Source organism: Delphinus delphis, chromosome 15 (genome assembly GCF_949987515.2).
Source record: "Delphinus delphis chromosome 15, mDelDel1.2, whole genome shotgun sequence".
In the NCBI taxonomy this organism is placed as follows: Eukaryota; Metazoa; Chordata; class Mammalia; order Artiodactyla; family Delphinidae; genus Delphinus; species Delphinus delphis.
Window position 1 is genome coordinate 1,073,928 of NC_082697.1, and position 22,194 is coordinate 1,096,121.

The 22,194-nt window shown below is 60.6% G+C and overlaps 2 protein-coding genes across 2 annotated transcripts; both read right to left on the reverse strand.

Annotated features, from left to right (window-relative positions):
* Nucleotides 1-1,715: 1,715 nt before the first annotated feature.
* Nucleotides 1,716-8,928, reverse strand: OGFR (opioid growth factor receptor). Its single transcript, XM_060033295.1, has 7 exons — nt 8,759-8,928; nt 6,997-7,065; nt 6,276-6,354; nt 5,334-5,412; nt 4,515-4,581; nt 3,729-3,877; nt 1,716-3,027 (listed from the first exon to the last, which is right to left on the reverse strand). Exons 1-7 carry the CDS (start codon nt 8,903-8,905, stop codon nt 2,034-2,036), a joined length of 1,584 nt encoding a protein of 527 aa, XP_059889278.1. The 5' UTR covers nt 8,906-8,928; the 3' UTR covers nt 1,716-2,033.
* Nucleotides 8,929-11,557: 2,629 nt separating this feature from the next.
* Nucleotides 11,558-17,035, reverse strand: MRGBP (MRG domain binding protein). Its single transcript, XM_060032620.1, has 6 exons — nt 16,959-17,035; nt 16,442-16,793; nt 15,962-16,083; nt 13,401-13,482; nt 13,045-13,119; nt 11,558-12,572 (listed from the first exon to the last, which is right to left on the reverse strand). The coding sequence occupies exons 2-6, from the start codon at nt 16,587-16,589 to the stop codon at nt 12,385-12,387; spliced, it is 615 nt and encodes a 204-aa protein (XP_059888603.1). The 5' UTR covers nt 16,590-16,793; nt 16,959-17,035; the 3' UTR covers nt 11,558-12,384.
* Nucleotides 17,036-22,194: the final 5,159 nt, after the last annotated feature.

Below are 22,194 nucleotides of genomic sequence, written 5' to 3' on the forward strand. Positions count from 1 at the left end.
CTCTCCCCAAACTTTAACTGTACTGAGTGGTCCATTCATGTGAACCAGCAGTGGCAAAGGCCGGACTCTCACCCGGCCCCGCCCCCGAGAGCCAAGCGGGGGCCCTGCAGAGAGGAAGGAAGGCCCACCGTGGTCCTGAGGCCCGAGCAGGAGCCCTGAGGCGGGCGTGGGCCGTTCCCGTTTCTCACAAGCCTTGGCAGCCCAGCGGTTGCCAGATTGGGCACGCTCTGCTTCACCCCGGGAGCGCATGGGGACAGCGGGGTAAAGGGCAGCCCCCGGGGACACTCAAACATCCAGGTCACCTGCAGAGCCACTGAATGCCCGGAATCCCAGCCCCGCCTCAGGCGTCTGAGGCTTTAGGATTCCCTGGGAAACGCTGCTTTAGGATGAGCTTCGTTTCTGCAGGTGAGAGCTCAGAACTTTTGAGATGACGGGAATTAGCCCAGGAGGGAGCATGCAGCTAACCGAAACAGTTAAAACCTCCCGTCCCCGTTGGGTTCAGCTGTGGGCTGCTCGTCAGGCTTGGCCACACCCTCCAAAGGGAGGGTGGATTCTATCAGGAAGGGCCAAGAGGATCCCCCGAGTTCCAGCCTTCCCGCCAAGTCAGAGTCATCTCAGGACATCCTCAGAGATGCAGTGCGGGGCTGGGTGTAGGGCACGCAGCTTCACCCCACCCCTACCTCCAAGGCACCTCCCGCCCGGAGCCCTCTCCTTCCTGCGCTGCCGGGCCAGACTCAGAGGAAGCCTGGCTGGGAAGCGGCTGGAACCCCCCCTCCCGCCCCCGCCCTTACAAACTCACTCCCAGCTCTGTGCAGACCCTCCCACCTGCTGCCCGGAAACACCCTCCCCCTGGAGAGCGGCCCCTGCCTCGAACCCAGATAGCCACGGTGGCCTGGGGAGAGGCCACGAGGCTGGCCTCACGTCCACCGGTCAGTCCGGTGTCACTGCCCACCTGTTCTGGGCCATCACTCTCCCCGAAGTTTGCGGGTCAGGTGGGCCCGAGCTGCCTGCCCTCCCGTTCCCAGGCCCCACTGCTGGCACAGACATCCGGCCCCCAAGGACTGCTCCGATGGGGTCCACTTCTCACTTCACGCCCCAAGCTTCTCCACCTGAACCTGAGCCCCGTAACGGTCTGGACGAGGACCTGATGACACTATGTCCCACCCCCACCCCAGCGAGTGACTTCCAGTTTGTCTATCCCCCTCCCCACAGGACAGGAGCTGTGGGGAGAGCATGAAAAGGGGACCCAGGTCCCGGCCCCTAACTCCCTCCCCCTCCCCCGCCCCTGCCAGGTGTGACCTCCATCACTTCCGAGTCTCCTCGTCCTTGGTGCTGATGTAGAAAGGAAGGGAGTGGTCCTGGCACAGGGGACAAAGCCAGGTTGAGGGGGAGCATGCCCTGCGGGGTGGGGGCTGCTGAGGGAGGGAGTCACTCCGTTCCCAGGCTGGTCCCTGCGTGGAGGACCGATGGGGTGAGGGGCAGCTGTGGCCGCCAGGGAGGGGACAGAGGGGAGCCGAGGGACCAGCTGCCCAGCCCCAGCGGCTCTGGGGTCAGGGTGCCCAGGAGGCCTGCACCACTGCTGCAGCCCAGGCACTCCCACGGGCAAAGCGGTACCACAGCCAGGCCACGCGCACCCAGGGGTGTCCAGCCCCCAGCCCCTCCCCTGCCCCGGCCACCACAGGGCCACCATCCACGCCCAAACACTCAAAAGTCAGATGAGTTTATTCAGAAAAGGCCTCTGCACCAGACTAGGAAAATGAGCCCCCCTCCCACACCCCCAGCCCATGAGGAGCCAGGTTACAAAGGTGGGGGCCGGGCAGCGGTACAGGACGAAAGAGGCGGGAAGTGAGGTCGAGGTAAGAAGGATGCTAAAGCCTGGCCTTCCCCAAGGGCGGGACCTGCCCTTCCAGCAGTTGCAGTAGTGGCTGCAGTGACCAGCAGGGAGAGGCCGCAGAGCTGGGCGCGGAGAACAGCTGGCGACATGGCTCCCAGGCCTGCGGCGGGGCGGGGCAGGGCCCCGGGCGTCCCCTTCCCTAGGGCTCTCCGGGCTCGACAGAGGGTCCTGCCTCCGTGGGCTCTGCCCTGTCATCCACCTCGGGTCCTGCGGTGGCTGGGCTCCCGGGGGCACCCTGCTCCGGCCCTGCCGGGCCACCTGCTTCTTCTTTGACCCCATTTTCACCCTCTTCAGCCACTGGGCGCCCTGATGGGGCAGGGGGCTGGGCGGCGGCCAGCGTCACGGTACCATCCCTGGCAACCTGCTCCGTCTTCCTGCGCTTCCTCACGTCGTCAGCCACCTTGGCCTCCAGGGGCTGGGGGCGGGGCTGCTCGGCCTCCTCTGGGGCTTGGCTGCCCACTTCCTGGGTCTCCGCCCCGAGGCTGCCCTGGCTGAGGGCACAGCCCTCCAAGTTCAGGGCGATCTTCTCCACCTCTGAGGCGCTCGGGCCCGGCTCCCCTGGGGCCCGCGCCCGCAGATTCGCCTCCAACTTCCTCTTCTTCCTCTCCTTGGGGTTTGGAGACTCTGGCCCCTGCTCGTCGCCGGCCTCATCTCCCTGGTCCTTCTCCGAGGCTTCAGCTTCCTGGGGCCCTGTGCCAGGAGGCTGGGGACCCTTGGCCACCAGGTCCCCCTCTTCATCCCTCCCTGGTCCGCAGGTCTGCCCCTGGGCTGCGGCCTCAAGGAGGGGCTCCCCAGGGCTCTCCTCCCCGTTGGCCTGCCTTGGGCGGGCCGGCCGGGGCGAGCAGGGAGGAGAGCACGGCCTGAACTTCTGCAGCTTGTCGTGGGGCCCCCAGACGAACCTGCAGCGGGGCCGGAAGTGCTCCCAGGCGAAGTACAGCAGCTCACGGCGCTGGTGCCGGCACCGCACAGTGAACACAAAGTAATCCAGGGCGCTCTGCCGCACGCCCGGCAGCTGCCGGCGCACCAGCGTCTCCTCCAGGAAGAAGCGGGCCAGGGGGGCCTGGTAGTGCTCCAGGCCCAGCTCCCCCAGCGACTTCAGGATGCGGGTGATGCGGAGGTTGTTGTGGCTGTGCCTGGAGGGGACAGGGGGCGCTGGCAGGGCTACGCAGGGCTGGGCGGCGCTCGGCCAAAGCCCACCCTTCCCTCCCCCGCCACCCCGAGAGCCTGATGTCCACCAGCAGAGACACTCCGGCCCACAGGCCAGTCTCTGTCCCCACTTGCTCCCCCTGCAGGGCCCCGGTCCCTGAGAAGACGGCCCGTGAGCCTGGACCATGTAGGTGAGGGACTGTGATGCACCCTCTAGAAGGGTGACTGTCCCCTGGGTCCCATGGAACACCCACCCCCACCTCAGCTGAAGAGGACCAGGTGGGGACCCTCCAGAGGCGGGGCCTCAGTTACCCATGGGCGAGGGTGGTTGTACCATCAGCAGAGTCATGCTCTGTGCCTCCCCCAAGCCCAGCGCTTCCCAAGGCAGGAGAGGGGAGTGCGCCTGCCACCCCCAGCGGGTGCGAGGCTCAGGGACGCTGTGAGGGTGACGGAGCTCCCCTGACAACCTGACCCATGCCCACGTGGGCAGGGGGGCACAGCCACGAAGCTTGTGGACTCACGCGGCTTTCTTTAGTGCTCACACCCCTATCAGGTGGGGTCCACCCCCGCTCTGCAGGCAAGGAGGATGCCCAGAGCCTCAGGCACCGGCCCCGCAGGCCTCGTCCCCAGCCTGCGACCGGCTGTGCGGCCCCCGAGCCGCTGGGCCCGGGCTGGGCGGCGCCCTCACCAGCTGAGGTTCTGGAAGCGCTTCTGGTAGTTCTGCGCCCGGCACACGCGGCCCGTGTCTCGGTCCGTGAGCTGGATGCCGAAGAAGCCCAGCATGAGCTCGTAGGCCTGGACCAACCGCTTCCTGGCCTCCGTGGAGCTTTTAAACGCCTGCAAAACGCCCCCCGAGAGCAGCAGGGAGCTCAGGGTGGCGCCAGTGCAGCGTGGGGCCGCACGCCGCCCTCGGTCCCCGATTCATCCCGGGGCTTCGGCTCAGACCCTTAGGGTGAAGCGTCAGGGCGCAGAAGCCCAGGGATGCTCTCTTCACTCTGAGCTGCCGCAGGGTCTCTCTGAGGCCTGAGGCGCTGCTGTAGCCCCAGGGGGAACTCCCTGACCTGAGAGGGGACCTAAGGGACTCCAGGGCTGGACGCGGGGCAGCAAGCACCCCCCCGTCTCCTCGGTGCACCTGCCTGGCCTCTCTCGCGGGCTCCTTGGCTCCTGGAGCCCCCTCCCGATCGCCCAGGGCATCCCCAATCCAGCCCAAGCCAGGGCTGACCAGGGCAGAGCCCGGGCGCTCTGACTCTGCTCGTGGCCCCTGCCCGGACCCCTGGATGTGAGCGATCCTCACCGTCGGATTTCTCTGGAAGCCCGCAAGGAGCACTGAGGGCAGAGGCGAGGACCACTTGGGAGGGAAGATAGTTACACGGCGGGGGGAGGGGCTCCTCTAGCTCCTGTACCTCCAGCAGCTCCGGAAGGGCCCGTGAGCCCCTGGGGCCAGCCAGGCCCCTCCCCGGGCCTTTAGACTCACCTCGACCTCTTGCAGCGTGAGGGGCTTGGCGTGACAGTTCACTCCCGGCTCCCGCAGGGGAAACAGCCTGTGAAGGAGGAGATGGCACAGGCCCCGGCAGTGGCAGACGCGGGCCACCAGCCACCTGGCACGCGTTGGCTGGGCAGCCTGGGGCGGCTCTCCGCTTGCCTCCGGGGGCTGGCGGGACCACACGTGCCTCAGGTTCTCACCAGTCAGTAAAGCCAAGGGGCAAGGGTGGGAGAGCTCCAGGGAGGGTGCCCAGGATGAGGGCCCAGGACAGACCCACCTACAGAAGTCCCAGCTTGCCCACTCAGCAGCAAGGGCACCTGCCAGCCGCCCCCCGGGAAGCCCTCCATTCCTTTTCATTTTCACGTTCTTCTGTTCCTCCCATCATTAATGCTGTGGAATTATTCCCCGGGGAACCCTGCGCCCCGGGTTGGCCCCCTGCAAGCTGTCCTTAAAGGACACTGCGTTTGTGGGGCAGCATCCGGGGGCACCTCAAGGCACTGTTAGAACCCGCCCCCGCAGCACAGGGGCTCCGCAGACAGGCTCGGGACAGGCTCATGGGGCCTCCAGTCCGCTGGTTTGCTGCTCTTCCCGTCCCCATGAGCGGCAGAGGCTGTTTACAGCTGGAGAACCCGGGAGAACCCAGACTGCAGGACCCGGTCTCCCCTGCCCCGCCAGCAGTGCCGGGCACTGGGCCCTGAGGGCAGTGCGCTGTGCCTGGGAGAGGCGGAGCCAGGCTCCGGCCTGGGGGGTGCCTCAGGCCTCTCCTCCGGAGCCCCGCCGGGCAAGCTCAGCCCCGCCCTGCCCACTCACCACTGGATGTAGGAGTGATTATCCTCCAGGAGGCCGTACTCTTCCTTCCAGTTCTGAAGAATGTCTTCAATGAAACAGCCTGGGAGCCCCACGGGGACAAGTCAGCCAGGGCCCCGAAAGCCCCTTCCCCCACTGCCCTCCGCTCCTTTCGTGAGGACCTCGGGGCCTGGCAGCTTCAGGCTGTGCACATCTCGTGTGATTTTAACCCTACTTTGGCCGACTGCCACTCTGCCACCTGGAAAGCGGACCCTCATTGCTGATGGAGAGCAGACCTGAGTGGGCAGGCCCCATCCGGGAAGGACACGTGGTCCCAAACCTGCGCCTGTCTTTGCAGCAGGGGGTCCTCGCCATAGCCCACAAAGCACAGGCTGCTGGCAGGAATTCTGCCCTCAGACAGAACCTGCAGCCTGGGCTCCCGCAAGGCAGCCCGTTTCTGCAAAGGGCCAGGAGGGGAACAGCTGAGGCCGCCGGCCTGTGCTGTGGCGGGAAAGCAGCCTCAGACAGCGCGTAAGTGCAGAAGCAGGGGTGGTTCCAAGGAGACCTCACTATGGACACTGAGATCTGAATCTCATACGGTCTTCACATCTCACAAAATGCTATTATATCTTAAATCTTCCCCAACCATTTAAAACCGTAAAAACTGTTCTTTCCCGTTAGTTTACATATGCTGCTTTCCCACCATAGAGGGAGAGTCGGGTAGTCGGACAGAGACGGTGCGGCCTGCAAAGCCACCAGCATTCCTTGCCTGGCCCTTCGGAGCACGTTGGCCAGTGGATCCAGGCCAAGGGTTGGGGACCTGGCAGCCCCTCGGCAGCTTCCAGGGGGCCCCGCGGGGCTATCTGAAAGCCACGTGTCCAAACCAGGTCCCAGCAGACCAGACAGGCAGAGGGGAGAAGGGGGCCCCCCAAGGCTGGAGCTGTCAGCAGCTGAGCAGGTACACACCGTTAGGCAGGAACCGAATCTCGTTTTTGTAGAAACTCAGGTTGGGCATGTCACCACTGGCATCTCCTTCCACCAAATCCTGAGGAGCCAGAGAAAGGTGCCAGACAGGACATCACCAAAACAGGCCGCCTCCAAGGGCCCCTCACGCTGAAGCGTTCCTGGGATGGGTGGGAGGGAGCGGGTGTCTGCTCTTGGCCCCTGAACCTCCAGGCATCCGGAAGGCTGGTGAAGACCCCGAGTGCCAAGCCTGCGCCCTCCACCCCGAAGGTGAGGACGAGCCTCCACACTTGGGGGACAGCAGCCACCTCTGACCACCAGCGACGACCTTCCCCCCACCAACGCGGGCCAGGGCTGGGAGGTCCCCTTCATCTGCACCCCAAAGACAGCCCAAGGATCGCCCGAGACTCTTGGGTGCAGACAGCCAGGGCTGAGGGAAAGGAGGCTGTGAGACGGGCTAGCGGTGCCGGGCCTCCTGTGGACGAGCTGCCGGCTGGCGCCGTCACGTGTTTTAAAGGTAAGGGCACTGAGATGGGAGTTAGGGCGCCGTGCTGTCACCCCATGATTAGGGGAAGAAGCAGCAGGCCCAGCTGGGGTGTCCGGCAGGACGTGGGACATTGTCTGAGAAGGGCTGGTGGGACACTGTCCAGCTGGCCTTCTCCGGGAGGAGGATTTGGTCCTGGGTGGGCTGCAGGGGGCAAGGGCGCTGCAGGCAGCTACCTACCGGGTAGTGGTGCCGGTACCTGCGTGTGTCCCGCGCTGCTCGCCAGTTTCGGGACCCTGTCACCTTGAGCTGGGAAGAGAGGAGATTGGATGAGACCCCTCCCCACTCCTCAAGGTGGCCAGCAAGCAGGACCCACCCCACGGAGCCCCCATCCTGGTGACGGCAGCGAGGACCTGGGCTGTCAGCAAAATCAGAGGGGGTCGGAGTAGCTGGAGTGAGGCTGGCCCCCTGCTGCTCGCTCCAGCCCTCAGGAACCCCAGGCCAATGTGCACTCTTGGGGTGGAGCCCCCCTAACTCTAGTTTCACTTTCTCCTCCCATGTTTGCTGGCTACCCTGCTTGGATCACACCCCAGGACCTCGCCCTGGGAACCCCACCTTTCCCAGCACTTCCTCCTTGCGCTGTGCTCTAAGTTGTCACCTAAGGGGCTGTGTCCCTAAGGGCACTGGCCTTGCCAGGAGGGGCCCCAGATGCTTCCCATGGTGGGCTTCTTAGCCAGATGCCAGTGTGGCCAATGGACAGCGGATGAAACTGAAACTCAGCAGAAGCTGGCCCCGCCCCTCCATCAGTTTCCATTTGTCTGCCCATGGAGCTATGGTGGTGACAGTGTCCTCTCACCTACGCTGCACCATGCCCGGTGGGCATCTGCCTGGGGAAAGAGCCAGATTCCTGCCCTGTGACTCCTGTGACCTGTGACCCTGACCACTGCCCAGCCGACCTCCCTGAAACACTAGAGAAGTGCTGAGGCCGCCGGCCTTCCAGCCAGGCCCAGGAGCCCCTTGGGGTCCCTCTCGCTGACTGACCAGTCCAAGACACAGAGGGAAACCTGAAAACCAGAGCTCTCATCTGCTACAGGGAGAATCCATCCCCGACACCACACAGGCTGGAATTCAAGACTCCCTAGACATGGTGCCAGGACGCCCTCATCCCAAAGTGAGGGGGACACATGGTGACAGCTACCACTTGGGGCCTTCCCTCTTACCCAGAACCCCAGCTGCACCCACTCCGGGAATGTAACACCCGGCGAGTGCTAGCAAGTAACCGCTGGTAATGATGAGTTACCATGGTTATGACAAGTAACCAGTGGTGACAACGAGTAACCGGTGGGCACAGCCGGCCACCCTGGCGCAGGCACACCACACACATGTAGCCTGTAAGGCCACCTCCAAGACGACGTGGGGTCAGCCCCAGCCCGAGTGGGTGGGTGCTGTGCCCAGTGAGGATCATGGGGGTGGGGCAGGCTGGGGGCTCTGGGCCTGAGGGAAGCTGGACGGTGGGGCAGGGTGAGGTGAGCCCCGAGGGGCGCCGGGTGGAGGAGGAGCTCCGGGAGGCCGAGGGGAGCAGTGGGGGTGGCCAGCACTGAGGGCTGGGGCCTCGTTAGAGGACAGAGCCAGGGCCTGAGGGCTGGGGTAGGACAGAGGGGAGTCCAGGATGTGCGGGGCCACCCCCTTGAAGAGGTGTCCTTACGCAGATCTGGTCCTGGGGACAGGGGTCTGAGGGTGGCCCTGGATTCCCTGCAAGGTGCCCTGGTGCGGGGGCGGATCTCAGGGTGCCCTGGGGATCACGATGGGGGAGGAGGACAGGGCCGGGAAGAGGGCAACCGTTGGAGATGGGGAGCCGGGCCCCAAGCCGGGTCTCCGGGAGGGGCCTCCACACTCGGCCCCGGGGCCGGGGGGGCAACGATTTTCCAGGAGCCGGGCCTTGCCCCCTATTCCAACGCGGCCTCCCCAGGGGCGCCGGGTCCCCAGCGCGCGGGGGCGGCACCTGGAACGCGCTGGGCCGCGCGTCCGCCTCGGCCTCCACGTCCCCCGGAGCGCCGGCCTCGCCATCCTCGTCGGCTCCGGCCCTCGGGCCCTCGCCGTCCTCCTCCTCGTCCTCCTCCCAGGTCGAGTCGCAGTCCGGGTCCTCCATACTCCAGCGGCGGCGGGACCCGCTCCGGCGGAAGCGAAAGTGATAGAGGGAGGAAGCGCGGGGGCGTGCCGGGGGGCGTGCCAGGGGGCGTGCCGGGGGCGGGCCCGGGGCTGCCGACTCCGTCCGCCCCGCCCGGAGGAGGCCCATCCCCAGGAGGACCCCTGAAGAATGTCCCCCTGGAGGAGGCCCATCACCCCGAGAAGGCTCCTCCGGAAAACGCTCACCCCCTTCCCCCGTGAGGTTGCCCCCCACATGCCCACCTTGGTGATTTCTCCCTGGAGAGGCCCCCTGGAGGATGCTCCCCGCGGACACCCCCTCAGGATCCTCCCAGAATATCCCTTCCCCCTGGGAAAACGTCCCTCCCAAAGATGTTTCCCTGGAGGATGCTTGCCTCCCCAGCCCACCAACCTGAAAAGTCTCTCTTCCACTGTCCGGGAATGTTCCCCTCCACCCTGAGATCCCCACCCTGGAGATCTTTTTCTTGGAGGATGCTTACCTCCTAGAAGTCCAGAACCATCCCCTGGAAGAAGCCCCGCCCCCACGTCCTCCTCAGAAGAATGTAGCCCAGGATGCCCTCTCCTCTGAGGATGTTTCCAGAGGGTCCCTGTCCCCCAGAGCACCCCCCAGAATGTCCCTTCCCCTCCAGAACATTCCCCCTGGAGGATACCTCTCTCCACCATGGTGCCCCCTCAGGATGACCTGAGGCAGGATGTCCCCCGAAGGGTGGCCCCCTGGAGGTTGTCCACAGCAGATGTCCCCCACCCTGTACGAATTTGTGGAGGATGTCCCCCCGCAAGGATGCCCCCAGGAGGACACCCCCTGGAAGTTGTCCCCCAGGTGTCCCCCCAGGATGCCCTCCAGGTGTCGGCTGGGGCAGCAGTCTCATCAGATTTCCTTTGGGGACTGAACTGCTTTCAAGCCCCCTCAGATGGTTGGTAGAACCCATCTTTCTGAGCAGTAGGGCAGAGATCCCTGTGTCCCCTCCAGAAGTTCACAGCTGGGCAGTTTGCTTCTTCAAGGCCAGCGGGAAAGTCTCTCTCCAGTAGAGAGTCCCATAGTGCAGTGTCCTCGTGGGTCTGCCCTCCTGTCCCCCTTGCTGCATTATAATGGTTATAAGAAAGCACAGGGGCTGCCTGCACTTACGAGGGGCCACCAGGCAAAGATCCAAACACCTGGAGGCAGAAATGACCGGGGATCACCCTCGGGGCTGTTCAACACAGACTGAGGCCCAGCCCAGCCCCCGGGGATGCTGACCTCGCCCAGCCCTGCAAGTCAGCTACCAGGCCTCAGGGGACGTGACAGTCCTCAAGCTGTGTGGCCGGGAACAACCCAGAGCTGAACAGAACCTGCCAATCTTGGCCACGGGCACAGCTAAAGACCTTTTTTGGTGCTGATGCCAATTCCTTGCAGGCTCACCAACCTGTTACCTCTCTGGGTACCATCTTGCCTGGACGACTTTCTAGAAGGACAGTGGTGACTCTGCCAAAGGTATGGAGCTCTGGGCATTTCTGCAAATCGTCTGCCACCGATGGCCTGGGCAGGTGTCCCGAGGAGCAGGTGACAGGAGAGCTGCCAGGCATCGGGTGGGGCTGGCCCACCGCAGGCTGCGGCCACGGGCCTGGCCTTCACCTTAGCTGACTTGCAGCTGGCCTCGGAGGCCCTGGCTGTGACTTCCAGCCTCTGATGAGGCACTGATGGGTGCTGGGGTGCCCTCCAGGGTTGGGCAGCTCTGAGAGCACGTGGGTGGGCAGGTTCCCCCGCTCTGCCCCAGAGAACAGACAAGCATGCAGCGGAGGCAGGGCCGTGGCCCCAGCCTGCGGCACTCAGAGCACAGCCTTCCCACGGCTGCCTGCGGCCACGCACAAGACTTGTTCTCAGATGCTGCCCAGCTTCCACTTTACAAGTGCCATTCACACCCAACTGCACCTGGGCTCCGTCTAGATCCACCCCCCCGCGACCCGTGGCAGGAGGTTACCGCCGAGGCTGTGATCTTCTGCTGGAGACTTACCCCACGGGGGCCCCCCATGAGGCAGGTCTGACCGTGGGGTGCAAGCTTCTGCCCCAGCTGCCCACACAGGAAAGTCGGGCTGGAAGGCCAGGGCTGCTCAGGGTCGGCAGACCCGACCCAAGACGCTCAACCTGACACAAGACACTGCTGGACAACGTCAGCCCTGCCGGGGAAGCGAGTGCCGGCCTCTGACCCCGCGCCAGGTGGCCTCAGCCCATGGAGCTCCTGGCCTGGCCTCGTGGGCTCAGCCTGTTCTGACCTCGTGCTCCTGGTGCTGGGGGACGGGTGGCATTCAATGTCCTCGTGGTTTGTCCAGATGAGGGCGAGCACCTTCGCCGTCACTCGGGAGGCCCGGCTGTGCCTCTCAACACGAGCTCAGCCAGAATTCTCGCCTTCACGTTCGTTTGTTCTTCGGAAGGAGGCACCAGTTCCCGCTGGTTTGCTCTCCTGACATTTTGCATTTGAAGGGTTGCTTACATGCAACGAAGTAGCCACTGGAACCCATTGTTACTAGGTTGTATATTCATTGTATCAAGTGATCCAGTACATCAAAGTTAGCTTCAGTTATAAATCCTGAAAAAATACAACTTCCTATTGTAGGAGGAGTTAACTTACTTTGGTATCAGAATCACACAACTCCAGGTTGCTTTTTGTGTTTTAATGTCCCTCAGTCAAACACAAGCGTACCTCGGTCAGCCCGGGGCCCAGGCTGCGGCGGGTCAGCCCCACGGCCTGCCTCCCTCCACATGCTCATTTGGTCTGTTGCAAGTTACTTGAGAATACAAAAATAACCGCTACAAATTCTCTGTGTCGGCATATAAAAACTGAGCAAAAATTATCTCAGTAGTCTGTTACCTTAAAACAAAACATCTCAGAAAAAATACAACACAGGTTTAACTTCTGCAGTATTTTTTTTCCATATAAAACACTAGTAAAATAGGCTCCTTAAAAATTAAATAGTGAAACATCAACCAAATTATATACATCGTTACAGTACAAGTGAGTGAGGCAAAACACCCAGTTCTCAGTCTCTCGGGTGGTGGAGGGGCCGGTGCCCGCGGCCTGACGCTCTCCTGAGGCCGCAGTCAGTTGACAGCGGTAGACAGATGGACAGATGGACAAACGGGAAGACCGGGGCTCCTCAGAGCACAGAGGGGGTCGGTGTGTTATTGCTGGCTGTGCCCCGCTCTCTGCCCACGCAGCCTGGTTTGCAGGCCCGTGCCAACACTTAGCCACAGGTGCAGCTCAGCCATCGTCACGAAGCCACGAGTGTCCGGCGTGATCGTGGCCTGGGCTCACACCTCTTGGGTCTCAGCATCTGAACGGGTCCTGTTCCAGTCGTCAGGGGCCATCTGAGCCCAGGCGATCTGAGTGGCACCGCGGGAGCCTCTGGCACCTGAGGGCAGGCAGCAGGCCCAGTGGCATTTGACCCGACTGCCTGGTGACCACGGTGCCCGCCTGCTGTGAGCGTCTACGTCCGGCGCCGCTTGGCCGCGCTGGGGCTGGAGGGGTTGCTGTTGGCGGTCAGGACTTTGTCGGTGACCCGGCTGCGCTTCCGCTTGTCCGGCCCCTCTTTGGACCCCAAGTCTGAGTTGCTCTTGTCTTTGTCTTTGCTGGACTTTTCTGTTGCTTTCCCCAAGCTTCCTGAAGATGAAAAAACTGGGAGACAAAATCATTTGGCTGAAAACAGAATATCCAAAATTTTATTTCATCTTCCTGTTCAGTTTAAGAAGTCTACACCTACACACATGACATTGACCCCAAAAGGCTCCTCCTGAACTGGGGGTGCCCATGTGGCCTGCCCCTTGGGGGAGCGTGCCCGTCTTTGCTCCTTGGGGTTTGCCCTGCACTGAGACGGCCACCACCCGTTCCACTTCAGTCGGACACCCTCCTGCGCCCCGTGACCACTGACCGGGCCCGGGGCCAGGCTGTCCTGTGCCCCCTTCCCCGCCCCGTGCCGGCCCCGTGCGTGACCTCCCAGCGTGGGAGGCTCTGCCTGAGCAGACGGAAGGGGCCTTCTCAGCTGCTGAGCCAGACGCCAGGCCCTGGCTGCCCGTGACGGGGAGGCCTGGCCAGGCTGGGGTGCTGTGCCCCTGGGGCCCCAGGAGGGGTGGGCGAGCTCCATACTTACCATCATCGGCCACATTGTGGGGGTCCACGTCTTCCTTCATTTCCTCGTTCGTATCCTCCTCAATGACCACTTTTCCTGGGGGGAGACGGCCGATGGTGACCTAGAGCCCGGGGCGGTGGGCGCCACAGCCCCACCTGACCTGCAGCAGCTCAGGCCAGGGGCTCCTCCTGACTCGGGAGGCGTGTATGTCCTTCAGGAAGTCCTCCCCCCGTCCCGGGGGCCCCCAGACCTCCCCCTCCAGAGGGCCCAGCATCCCCCTCCGGTGATGCTCACTCCCTGAGGCTCGTGACCTTCACCCTGACGCCACCACCCTCAGCCTTTCCTAGTTCCCAAATCTGCTCTCACCCGAGTCTTACCTTCTCGGACTTCTTGAATGATTTCTTCTGGAAGGACGAAGTTCCTCTCTGGATTTGGGAATGGAAGAATCTCAGACTCGTGCTGATGGCAAACAGGGCATTTTGGTTTTTTTTAAGAAACAAAGAAGAAAACTTGATTTTAAAAGTCACATTGAAAAGAAAATGTGACTAAAGACATGTAAGAGACAACTCAGGAGCGACCAATGAACACACGTGACCGTCTTGGGGGCTGCAGTGGGCAGGCGCAGGGCTGAGACCTTTCTTCTTTCTCTTGTGCAGTCTACAGGGGCTGGCTTGTCACAGAGACCCAGACAAGGCAAAACTACAGTGTGGGCCACAGGCAGGCATCACGATGGGAATAAGGGTTTAGTGTCACCTGAGATGATGCCGGGCCGCTCCGCCGGCTGGCACGCCTCCGGGGGCAGTCAGGCAGTGCTGTGGCGTGGCCTGGCTGCACGGGCTCCCCCTCCAGGAGAGCGCCTTCAGAGCCTGCGACAGCCGTGAGGAAAGGCCATGGTGCCTGGGTCCCGTGTCCGGGGGGAAGGAGCCAGGGAGGCAGGGAGAGCCACCCCCGTGGAAACCAGGTAAGCAAAGCAAAATGGAGGGAGGTCACACACATGCCAGAGGGAGAGAGGCCCCGAAAACACGGACCACCGGACGAAGAGAAAGGTGAGCTGGTGGGAAGGGTCTCTAGGTTGGGAGGTGGGTCAGGAGACAGGGCCTCCAGTCCCCAGCTTGGGAGCTGTGCTGACAAGCCAGGTGGTCAGCATGTAAATGTGCCACCCAGCATCCGGAGCTTCGCAAACCCCGAGGCCTCCTGGGCTCACGGTCACCTGTGGGGTGCGGTCCACAGACTCATGTTTAACCCCGAGGGCTCCTGGGCTCACGGTCACCTGCGGGGTGCGGTCCACAGACTCATGTTTAACCCCGAGGCCTCCGGGTCTCACGGTCACCTGCGGGGTGCGGTCCACAGACTCATGTTTAACCCCGAGGGCTCCTGGGCTCACGGTCACCTGCGGGGTGCGGTCCACAGACTCATGTTTAACCCCGAGGGCTCCGGGGCTCACGGTCACCTGCGGGGTGCGGTCCACAGACTCGTGTTTAACCCCGAGGGCTCCGGGGCTCACGGTCACCTGCGGGGTGCGGTCCACAGACTCGTGTTTAACCCCGAGGGCTCCGGGGCTCACGGTCACCTGCGGGGTGCGGTCCACAGACCCATGTTTACGAGGCCCCAGGGGACCGAGGCATCAGCTCCATAGCAGTGCTGGGGTCTAAGGAAGCGGGGCGGGAAGGGCCACCTGTCCTGGGCTGAGACCCCTGGGTGGCCCCCCCCAGTGTCACGTGGGCCCTGTGCTGGGCGTCACAGCCACAGGACCTTGGAGCCAGGGCCGGTGCCTGAGAGCCAACTGTCTCTCCTACCGCACCAGGGCCCCCCAGGACAGGGGCCCTGCCACACTCATCTCTGTGTCTAGCTCCTGGCCCCCAGCCTGGAGTCGGGGTGCAGGAGGTTCCTGGGGGTCGGGGGACCCCCAACGTGACAAGCACGGGAGTCCTGTCAAGCCTCTGAACACAGGAATTCTCGGGGAGCGGGGCCCCAGCTCATGGGCACGGCCCCCCTGCAGGGCCTGCTTTAGTTTAGCGACTTGTCCTCGAGTTTCCTGGGTACTGACTGTGGGCCAGGAGGTCAGTTCCAGGGCCCAGCTGTCAGTTCCCCTTTCTATGCGAGGACGACGAGGCGCAAACGACTTGCCCAAGACCAACAGGGAGCAAATGGCAGCGCGGTTTATGGACACAAGAAGGCCCGGGCTTCGCTCTCCACCTCACAGATGTGCAGCAGGTCTCAGCTGGGGGGCTGGGGCAGCCCTAAGTCCCGAGGAGAGGCAGAGCCTTGCCTAACCCCAGCACGGTCTCCCACCCTGCTGGTCACCTGACATCCCCACTCCCACTCATTCTCCAGACACCCCGGCCTCCTCTGCGTTCCCTGACGCACCAATGCCTGCTGCCACAGGGCCTTGACACCTGCCATTCCTCTGCCGGGAATGCCCACCTGTCTTTTCTGCCATCCTGGTTACCTAGTTAACCTTTTCCCCCTCAGACACGGCCAGCTGGGGGTTCCATGAGGCCTGGGCCCCTGCCTGCCTGGTTCTCACAGAAACCACCGTATTCATCTTAATGTGACTCAGACCCGGTCACCTCCCTGCCTGTAGCACTCGGGGACTTTCCACAAGACTGACAATGGCCTAAGAGCCCCCTCCCATGAGCTTCAGCTCCCTAGTTATCTCCTGGCAAGACCTTAACCGGCCACCCCCCAACCCCCCACCTAAGGTAGTTCCACGCGATAAGTAGCTACCGTCATTAGGCTTGTGTTTCGTTAAACTACTCAGAGCTATCTTGTTCAACGACTGGTCCCCTGTGGGACATCCCAGACATCAAGGTCCCTGAGGCCAGGGCCCGGCAGGGACCCAGGGAGGAGGCACGGAGGGGGCTCCCTGCCACCAGCTCTGTCTGGGGAGCGAGGGGTCTGGCCCTGGGAGGACGGGGGAGGGTGGGGTCCTGCTCACCAGCGCCTGCATGTCGTACATGGTGCTCAGGTGGTCCCAGATGACCTTGGATGGGACCTGCCGCCCGATGTTCTGGCTGAACTTGTCTCGGATACAGATCATGTGGAAGTGCCGGTTCACACCTGCAGAAGGAAGGGGTCAGCTCGTGCGGAGGGGCGGGCCAGAAGGTAGGGTGGAGAGGAGAGGTGGGGGGCAAGGGGGCGAGAGGGGCAGCGGTTGGAGGGGCTGGGGGTTAGGGGAGCAGGGGTGCGGGGGCAGAGGAAAGGGCAGGGGTCAGCGGGGAAGGAGTAAAGAGGGGCCGGGGTGGCTGGGCGCAGGAGCGGGGGCTGAGGGAGGGGGTGGGGTGCGCAGGTGGGGGCAGGGTCGGCGGGGGTGCAGGCACAGGAGGCCCCGCCCCGTCCGCCCCGCGCGCGCCCCCGGCCGTTGCCCGCCGCCCCGCCCCCACGCGGGTGCGCGGCCTCGGCGCGGCGCTCCGCTCACCGACGGGCTTGTGGCCCAGCATGGCGTGGAAGAGGCACACCTCCACCTCGGGGCTCCACACCACCGTCTCCTCGGCAGGGCTGGTGGCCGCTTCTCCCGGCCCCTTGTCGCCCGCCGCGCCGCCGCCGCCCACCTCAGCCTCCCCCATAGCCCGGCCGCCCAGCGACGAGCCCCCTGCGGGAGCTGGCGCGGCCACGGGCTCCGCGCAGGCGCACTCCACGGGGCGGGCGCGCGCTCGGTGGGTTCGCTCTCGGGCTCGCGCGCGGCGCCTGCGCAGGCGCAGCTGCGGGCTGGGTCGCGGCGACTCCTGGCGGCCCGGTCCCGCGGCGCAGCGCCGTCAGAGTGCGGATCACTGGAAGGAGTGCGTTTGGGGAGAGGGATGGAAACGCCCTAAATTAGGTTGTGGCGATATCTGCACAGCTCGGGGTAAACCCCGCTGAACTGTACGCTTTAAATGGCGGAATTTCAAGTTACACCCCAGTAAAGCAGCTAAGAAGAAAAGAAACAGGCAACCTACAATGCCTGCGAGTGTGGGCTCCAAGAGCTTCCATTGCCCCTGGCCTGAGCGCTGCAGAGGGGCTCCTGCGCACCGGGGCAGGGGCGTCCGGGCCCATCCTCCCCGACCCGGGCCTCTGGAGTGGTCGGCAAGTGGGTTAACCCTGGCCGGGGAGGGGCGGGGCCTGGGCCTGGGCGGAGTCTGGTCCGAGGGTGGGGTCAAGCGGGGCGCCGGCCTGGGGGCAGTCCCGTGACGAGCTCAAAGCAGCACCCAATCGAGGCCGCCTGCTCCGCCCCGCCCCATCCCCGCCCACCTCGGGCTTCTCCCCGGCCCCTCCCCACCGGGTCAAGTCCACCGCGGTGACCGGGGAGGGTACCTAGGCGAGGAACGCTCTTCGCCTCCCGCTGAGTGTAGACTCTCCGTCAGGCTTCCGGGTCCCCTTCCGGCTCTGCGGCCTGCCAGCTGTGTGCTGAACCTCTCCAGGCCGCAGTGCCTTCCTCCGTGCAATGGGAGCGACGACGGCGCCTTCCCCGGGGGTGCTGATGGGGGCTGGTTTCTGCTTGGGGACCCGGGCACACGCTCGGGCTTCTTAGCAAACATTTGGAGCCACTCTGGCCAGCCTCACCCCCTGGGACAGCCCGGGGACTCAGAGCCTGAGTCTTCCCATCCGTGAAGGGCGATGCTGGCGATGCCGGTCCCCACAAAGTGGGGAAACGTGGCCCATAGAGGATTCCACAATGGCCCAGGGCCACCAGCCGTCCTGGGAGCCACGATGTGGCTGGACGTTGTGATTCCAGCTGGGCCTGTGCTCCTCTCCTCTCTCTGACGCACAGGTGGGGCTCCCCTCAGGGGGTTGCTGCGAGGTGGGAATGAAGCAGGGCCCAAAGCCACTTAACACGGGCTCTGTCACACAGGAAGTGCTAACAGACAGTGGCCCTCACCATTTATCTCCCTACTGTTCCGAGACACGTCGTGGTCCCTGCGCCTCCACCAGGTTCGCCCTCTGCTCATCCCCTACCCCATCCCTGCCTTCTTCAATCTGGAGAGCCTCCTCCCCCAGGAACCGCCCCCCCCCCCGACTGCCTTGGCTGGTTTGTGCCCCTCTCCTGCAGTCTCTTCGGCCCTGCCTGGAGTCAGCTGTGCCTGATTATTTTCCCCACTGCACTGGAGGTTCTGGGGGCCGGGCTGTGTCTTGGTCCTCTGTGGTGGCCACTGCACCTGAACCGTGTTTGGCCAGCTGCTGTGGTCCACAGACACCTGGTTCCCTTTGTTCTAGGCAGATCCTGGAATGCGTCCCTGGCAATCAGACTCGATGCAGAGAGACAGGTTGGACAATTTGGGCAAAAGGAAACCATCTTCTCCACATCTTTCTTACTCGAAGCCTCCCAGTTACTGCCTGTCTGCTCCACCAACTCTATCTGTGGGTTCCGTGCCCGCCTCCGTGCCCAGCGTCAGGATGGAGCTGAATGCCGTGCTCAGCTGCCAGGACTCTGCCTAATCCCAGTGATTTGGCTTATTTCCCCGTGTCGCACAGATGTGAGCACAGTTGGAGCTAGACTTAGGCAGGATTAAGGGATCGGGAGCACTGTGCCTGCGCCTTCAGCCTCTGGGTTTTGGTGAATCAAGCATCGGGCTTCAGAGCGACTGACTGCACTGGTGATCCAGCGTGGGTGACGGGGCCACCTGGGAGTTACTTAGGATGAGCAGCCTCAAAATAAGATGTGGAAAAAAGTTTTAAAAAGTGAAATGAAGCTGGATAGAGAGATGTGTGTGGGCCCGGTGCGTTTCCTTCTGGGATGATCATGAGAGTCTGGGCTGAAGGAAGCCCCTTAGCCCACGAATGGAAAGCTGCTGGGGAGAAATTCCTCTGTTATGGGCAGTTTCTTCCCACCTGGTTACGAAGGCAAGGGGTGGGTGTTGTCTAGGGATGAAACATGGCTGGGAAAGAGGCGGTCACTCAGGTGTCATTAGCAGTTGATTGTTGAGTGCCTCCTGCATGCTTGGTACGGGGGTGTGGGTAGGGACTGGGCATGGTGACTGCTCTGCTGGGAGCCCACACTCTGGGGATCACACTGAAGAAGACATAAGATCTTATGTGAAGGAGTGGAAGAGAAGGGAGCTTCCCTGGGGATGAGGACAGCCCCAGGTGGCAGGACTTCAGAGAGAGGCCACAGGTGCAACCAGGAACCTGACTCTGAGCCCCACACTCTTGATCTCAGTGCACAGGGGTCCCTGGATCCTGGCATGGCTCAGACACCACCCCTGGACACACTCTGGGTGCTCAGAGCCCTGGACACACACTGCAGGGGCCAGCTAAGACCAAGGGCTTCCCCTGGATGTTCTGGGCAACTAGACCTCCAGGGCCCTGGGAGGGGTGGGGGATGGGTAGCTCCTCCCCCAGTAAAGAAGACATTGGATCAAACTACCAATGTTATTTTTCACAGAACTAGAACAAATAATTTTAAAATTTGTATGGAAACACAAAGACCCTGAATAGCCAAAAACAGCCTTGAGAAAGAAGAACAGATCTGGAGGAACCACGCTCCCTGACTTCAGACTATACTATGAAACTACAGTCATCAAAACAGTATGGCACTGGCACAAAAACAGACACATGGGTCAGTGTGGACAGAAAGCCCAGAAATAAACCCACACACTTGTGGTCAATTATCTACAACAAAGGAGGCAAGAATATACAATGGAGAAAAGACAGTCTCTTCAATAAGTGGTGCTGGGAAAATGGACAGCTACATGTAAAAGAATGCATTTATAAAATTTTCTCACACCATATACAAAAACATAAACTCAAAATGGATTAAAGACCTAAATGTAAGACCAGAAACCATAGAACTCCTAGAGGAAAACATAGGCAGAACACTTTTTTACATAAATCATAGGAATATTTTTTTAATCTGTCTCCTAAAGGAAAGGAAATAAAGGCAAAGATAAATAAATGGGACTTATTAAACTTAAAAGTTTTGCATAGCAAAGGAACCCATCGACAAAACAAAAAGACAATCTACTGAATGGGAGAAAATATTTGCAAATGATATGACTGATAGGAGTTAATATCCAACATACATGAACAGCTCATACAACTCAACATCAAAAAAACAAACAAGCAGATTAAAAAATGGGCAGAAGAACTGAACAGACATTTTTCCAAAGAGAAAAATGCAGATGGCCAACAGGCACATGAAAAGATGCTCAACATTGCTAATCGTCTGGGAAATGCAAATCAAAACCACAATGAGATATCACTTCACACCTGTCAAAATGGTTACTATCAAAAAAGAACACAAATAACAAATGTTGTCGAGGATGTGGAGAAAAAGGAACCTTCGTACTCTGTAGGTGGGGATGTAAATTGGTCTAGCTGTTGTGGACAACAGTATGGAGGTTTCTCAAAAAACTGAAAATAGGGCTTCCCTGGTGGCGCAGTGGTTGAGAGTCCGCCTGCCGATGCAGGGGACACGGGTTCGTGCCCCAGTCAGGGAAGATCCCACATGCCGCGGAGCAGCTAGGCCCGTGAGCCATGGCCGCTGAGCCTGCGCGTCCAGAGCCTGTGCTCCGCAACGAGAGAGGCCACAACAGTGAGAGGCCCGCGTACCGCAAAAAACAAACAAACAAAACAACTGAAAATAGAACTACCATATGACCCAGGGATCCCACTCCTGGGTATATATCTGAAAAACAGAAACAAAAACACTAATTCAAAAAGGTACGTGCACCCCAGTGTTCATAGCAGCATTATTTACAATTGCCAAGATATGGAAGCAACCTGTGTCCATCAACAGATGAATGCATAAAGAAGATGTGGTACACACACACACACACACACACACGCACTACACACACACACACACGCACTACACACACACACACACACACACACGCACTACACACACACACACACACGCACTACACACACACACACACACACACACACACACACACACACACACTGGAATACTACTCAGCTACAAAAAAGAATGAAATTTTGCTATTTGCAGCAACGTGGATGGACCTGGAGGGTATTCTGCTAAGTGAAATAAGTCAGACAGAGAAAGACAAATACTGTATGTTATCACTTATATGTGGAATCTAAAAAATTAAACAAACTAGTGAATATAACAAAAAAGAAGCAGACTCACAGATATAGAGAACAAACTGGTGGTGACCAGCGGGGGGAGGGCAGGGAGGAGGGGCAATATATGGACAGGGAATTAGGAGGTACGAACTATTAGATATAAAATAAACTACAAGGATATGTTGCACAACACGGGGAATATAGCCAATATTTTATAAAAACTATAAATGGAGTATAAACTTTAAAAATTGTAAATCACTATATTGTACACCTATAACATGTAATATTGTACATCAACTATACTTCAATAAAAAAAATAAATAAGTTAAAGAAAATGATGTTGATTTCCGCTCTCCATCCGACCACGTATTCCACCTGCACAGAGCAAGTAGGGTCACGTGACAAGCGTCATGCCAAAGTCCCTGTGCCCGTGTGTGTGAGGGGCTGTGTGGCTTCACTGCCCTTCCCGTGTAAGATAAGGGAGGGTGGGTGGGCACACCCTGGGGGCTACACACGGGCTGAGGGAGGGAGCGCTGGGAGAGGCTGGTGGCGGGAGGGGAAGTCGACACGAGGTACGTGGGGGAGGTGTGTGTGAGTGTGTGCATATGTGTGGTAAGGAGGAAGCCTAAAGACACTAAGTACTGGGAGAGAAATACCAATAGAAGCCACAGATAATGTACGCAGAACAAAGAGTGCTTCGTATTAAAAAACAAACTTTGAAAATAAATCAGCCTACCATTTATCTACCTTTCCATCTATCTATTTGTCCATCCATCTATCGTTTATCTATCCATCTATCATCTATCTTTTCTACCTTTCCATCTATCTACCTGTCTATCCATCTATCTATCTATCTACCTTTCCATCTATTTACCTGTCTGTCTGTGTATCCATCTATCTGCCATCTATCTACCTATCCATCTATTTTCTATCTATCTATGTATCTATCTATCATCTATCCATCTATCTATCTATCCATCTGTTTTCTATCTATCATCTATCTCTCTACCTATCTATCTATCTCTCTACCTATCTCTGTATCTATCATGGGAGGTAAGAGACAAATAATAGCGGCTCCTGGAGGGCGGAGGTGCTGAGCAGATGGGGCAGGGGGACGGAGAGACCCTTTCCCGTGTGTCCTTGTGTACACGGGGCTTTTTGAACCAC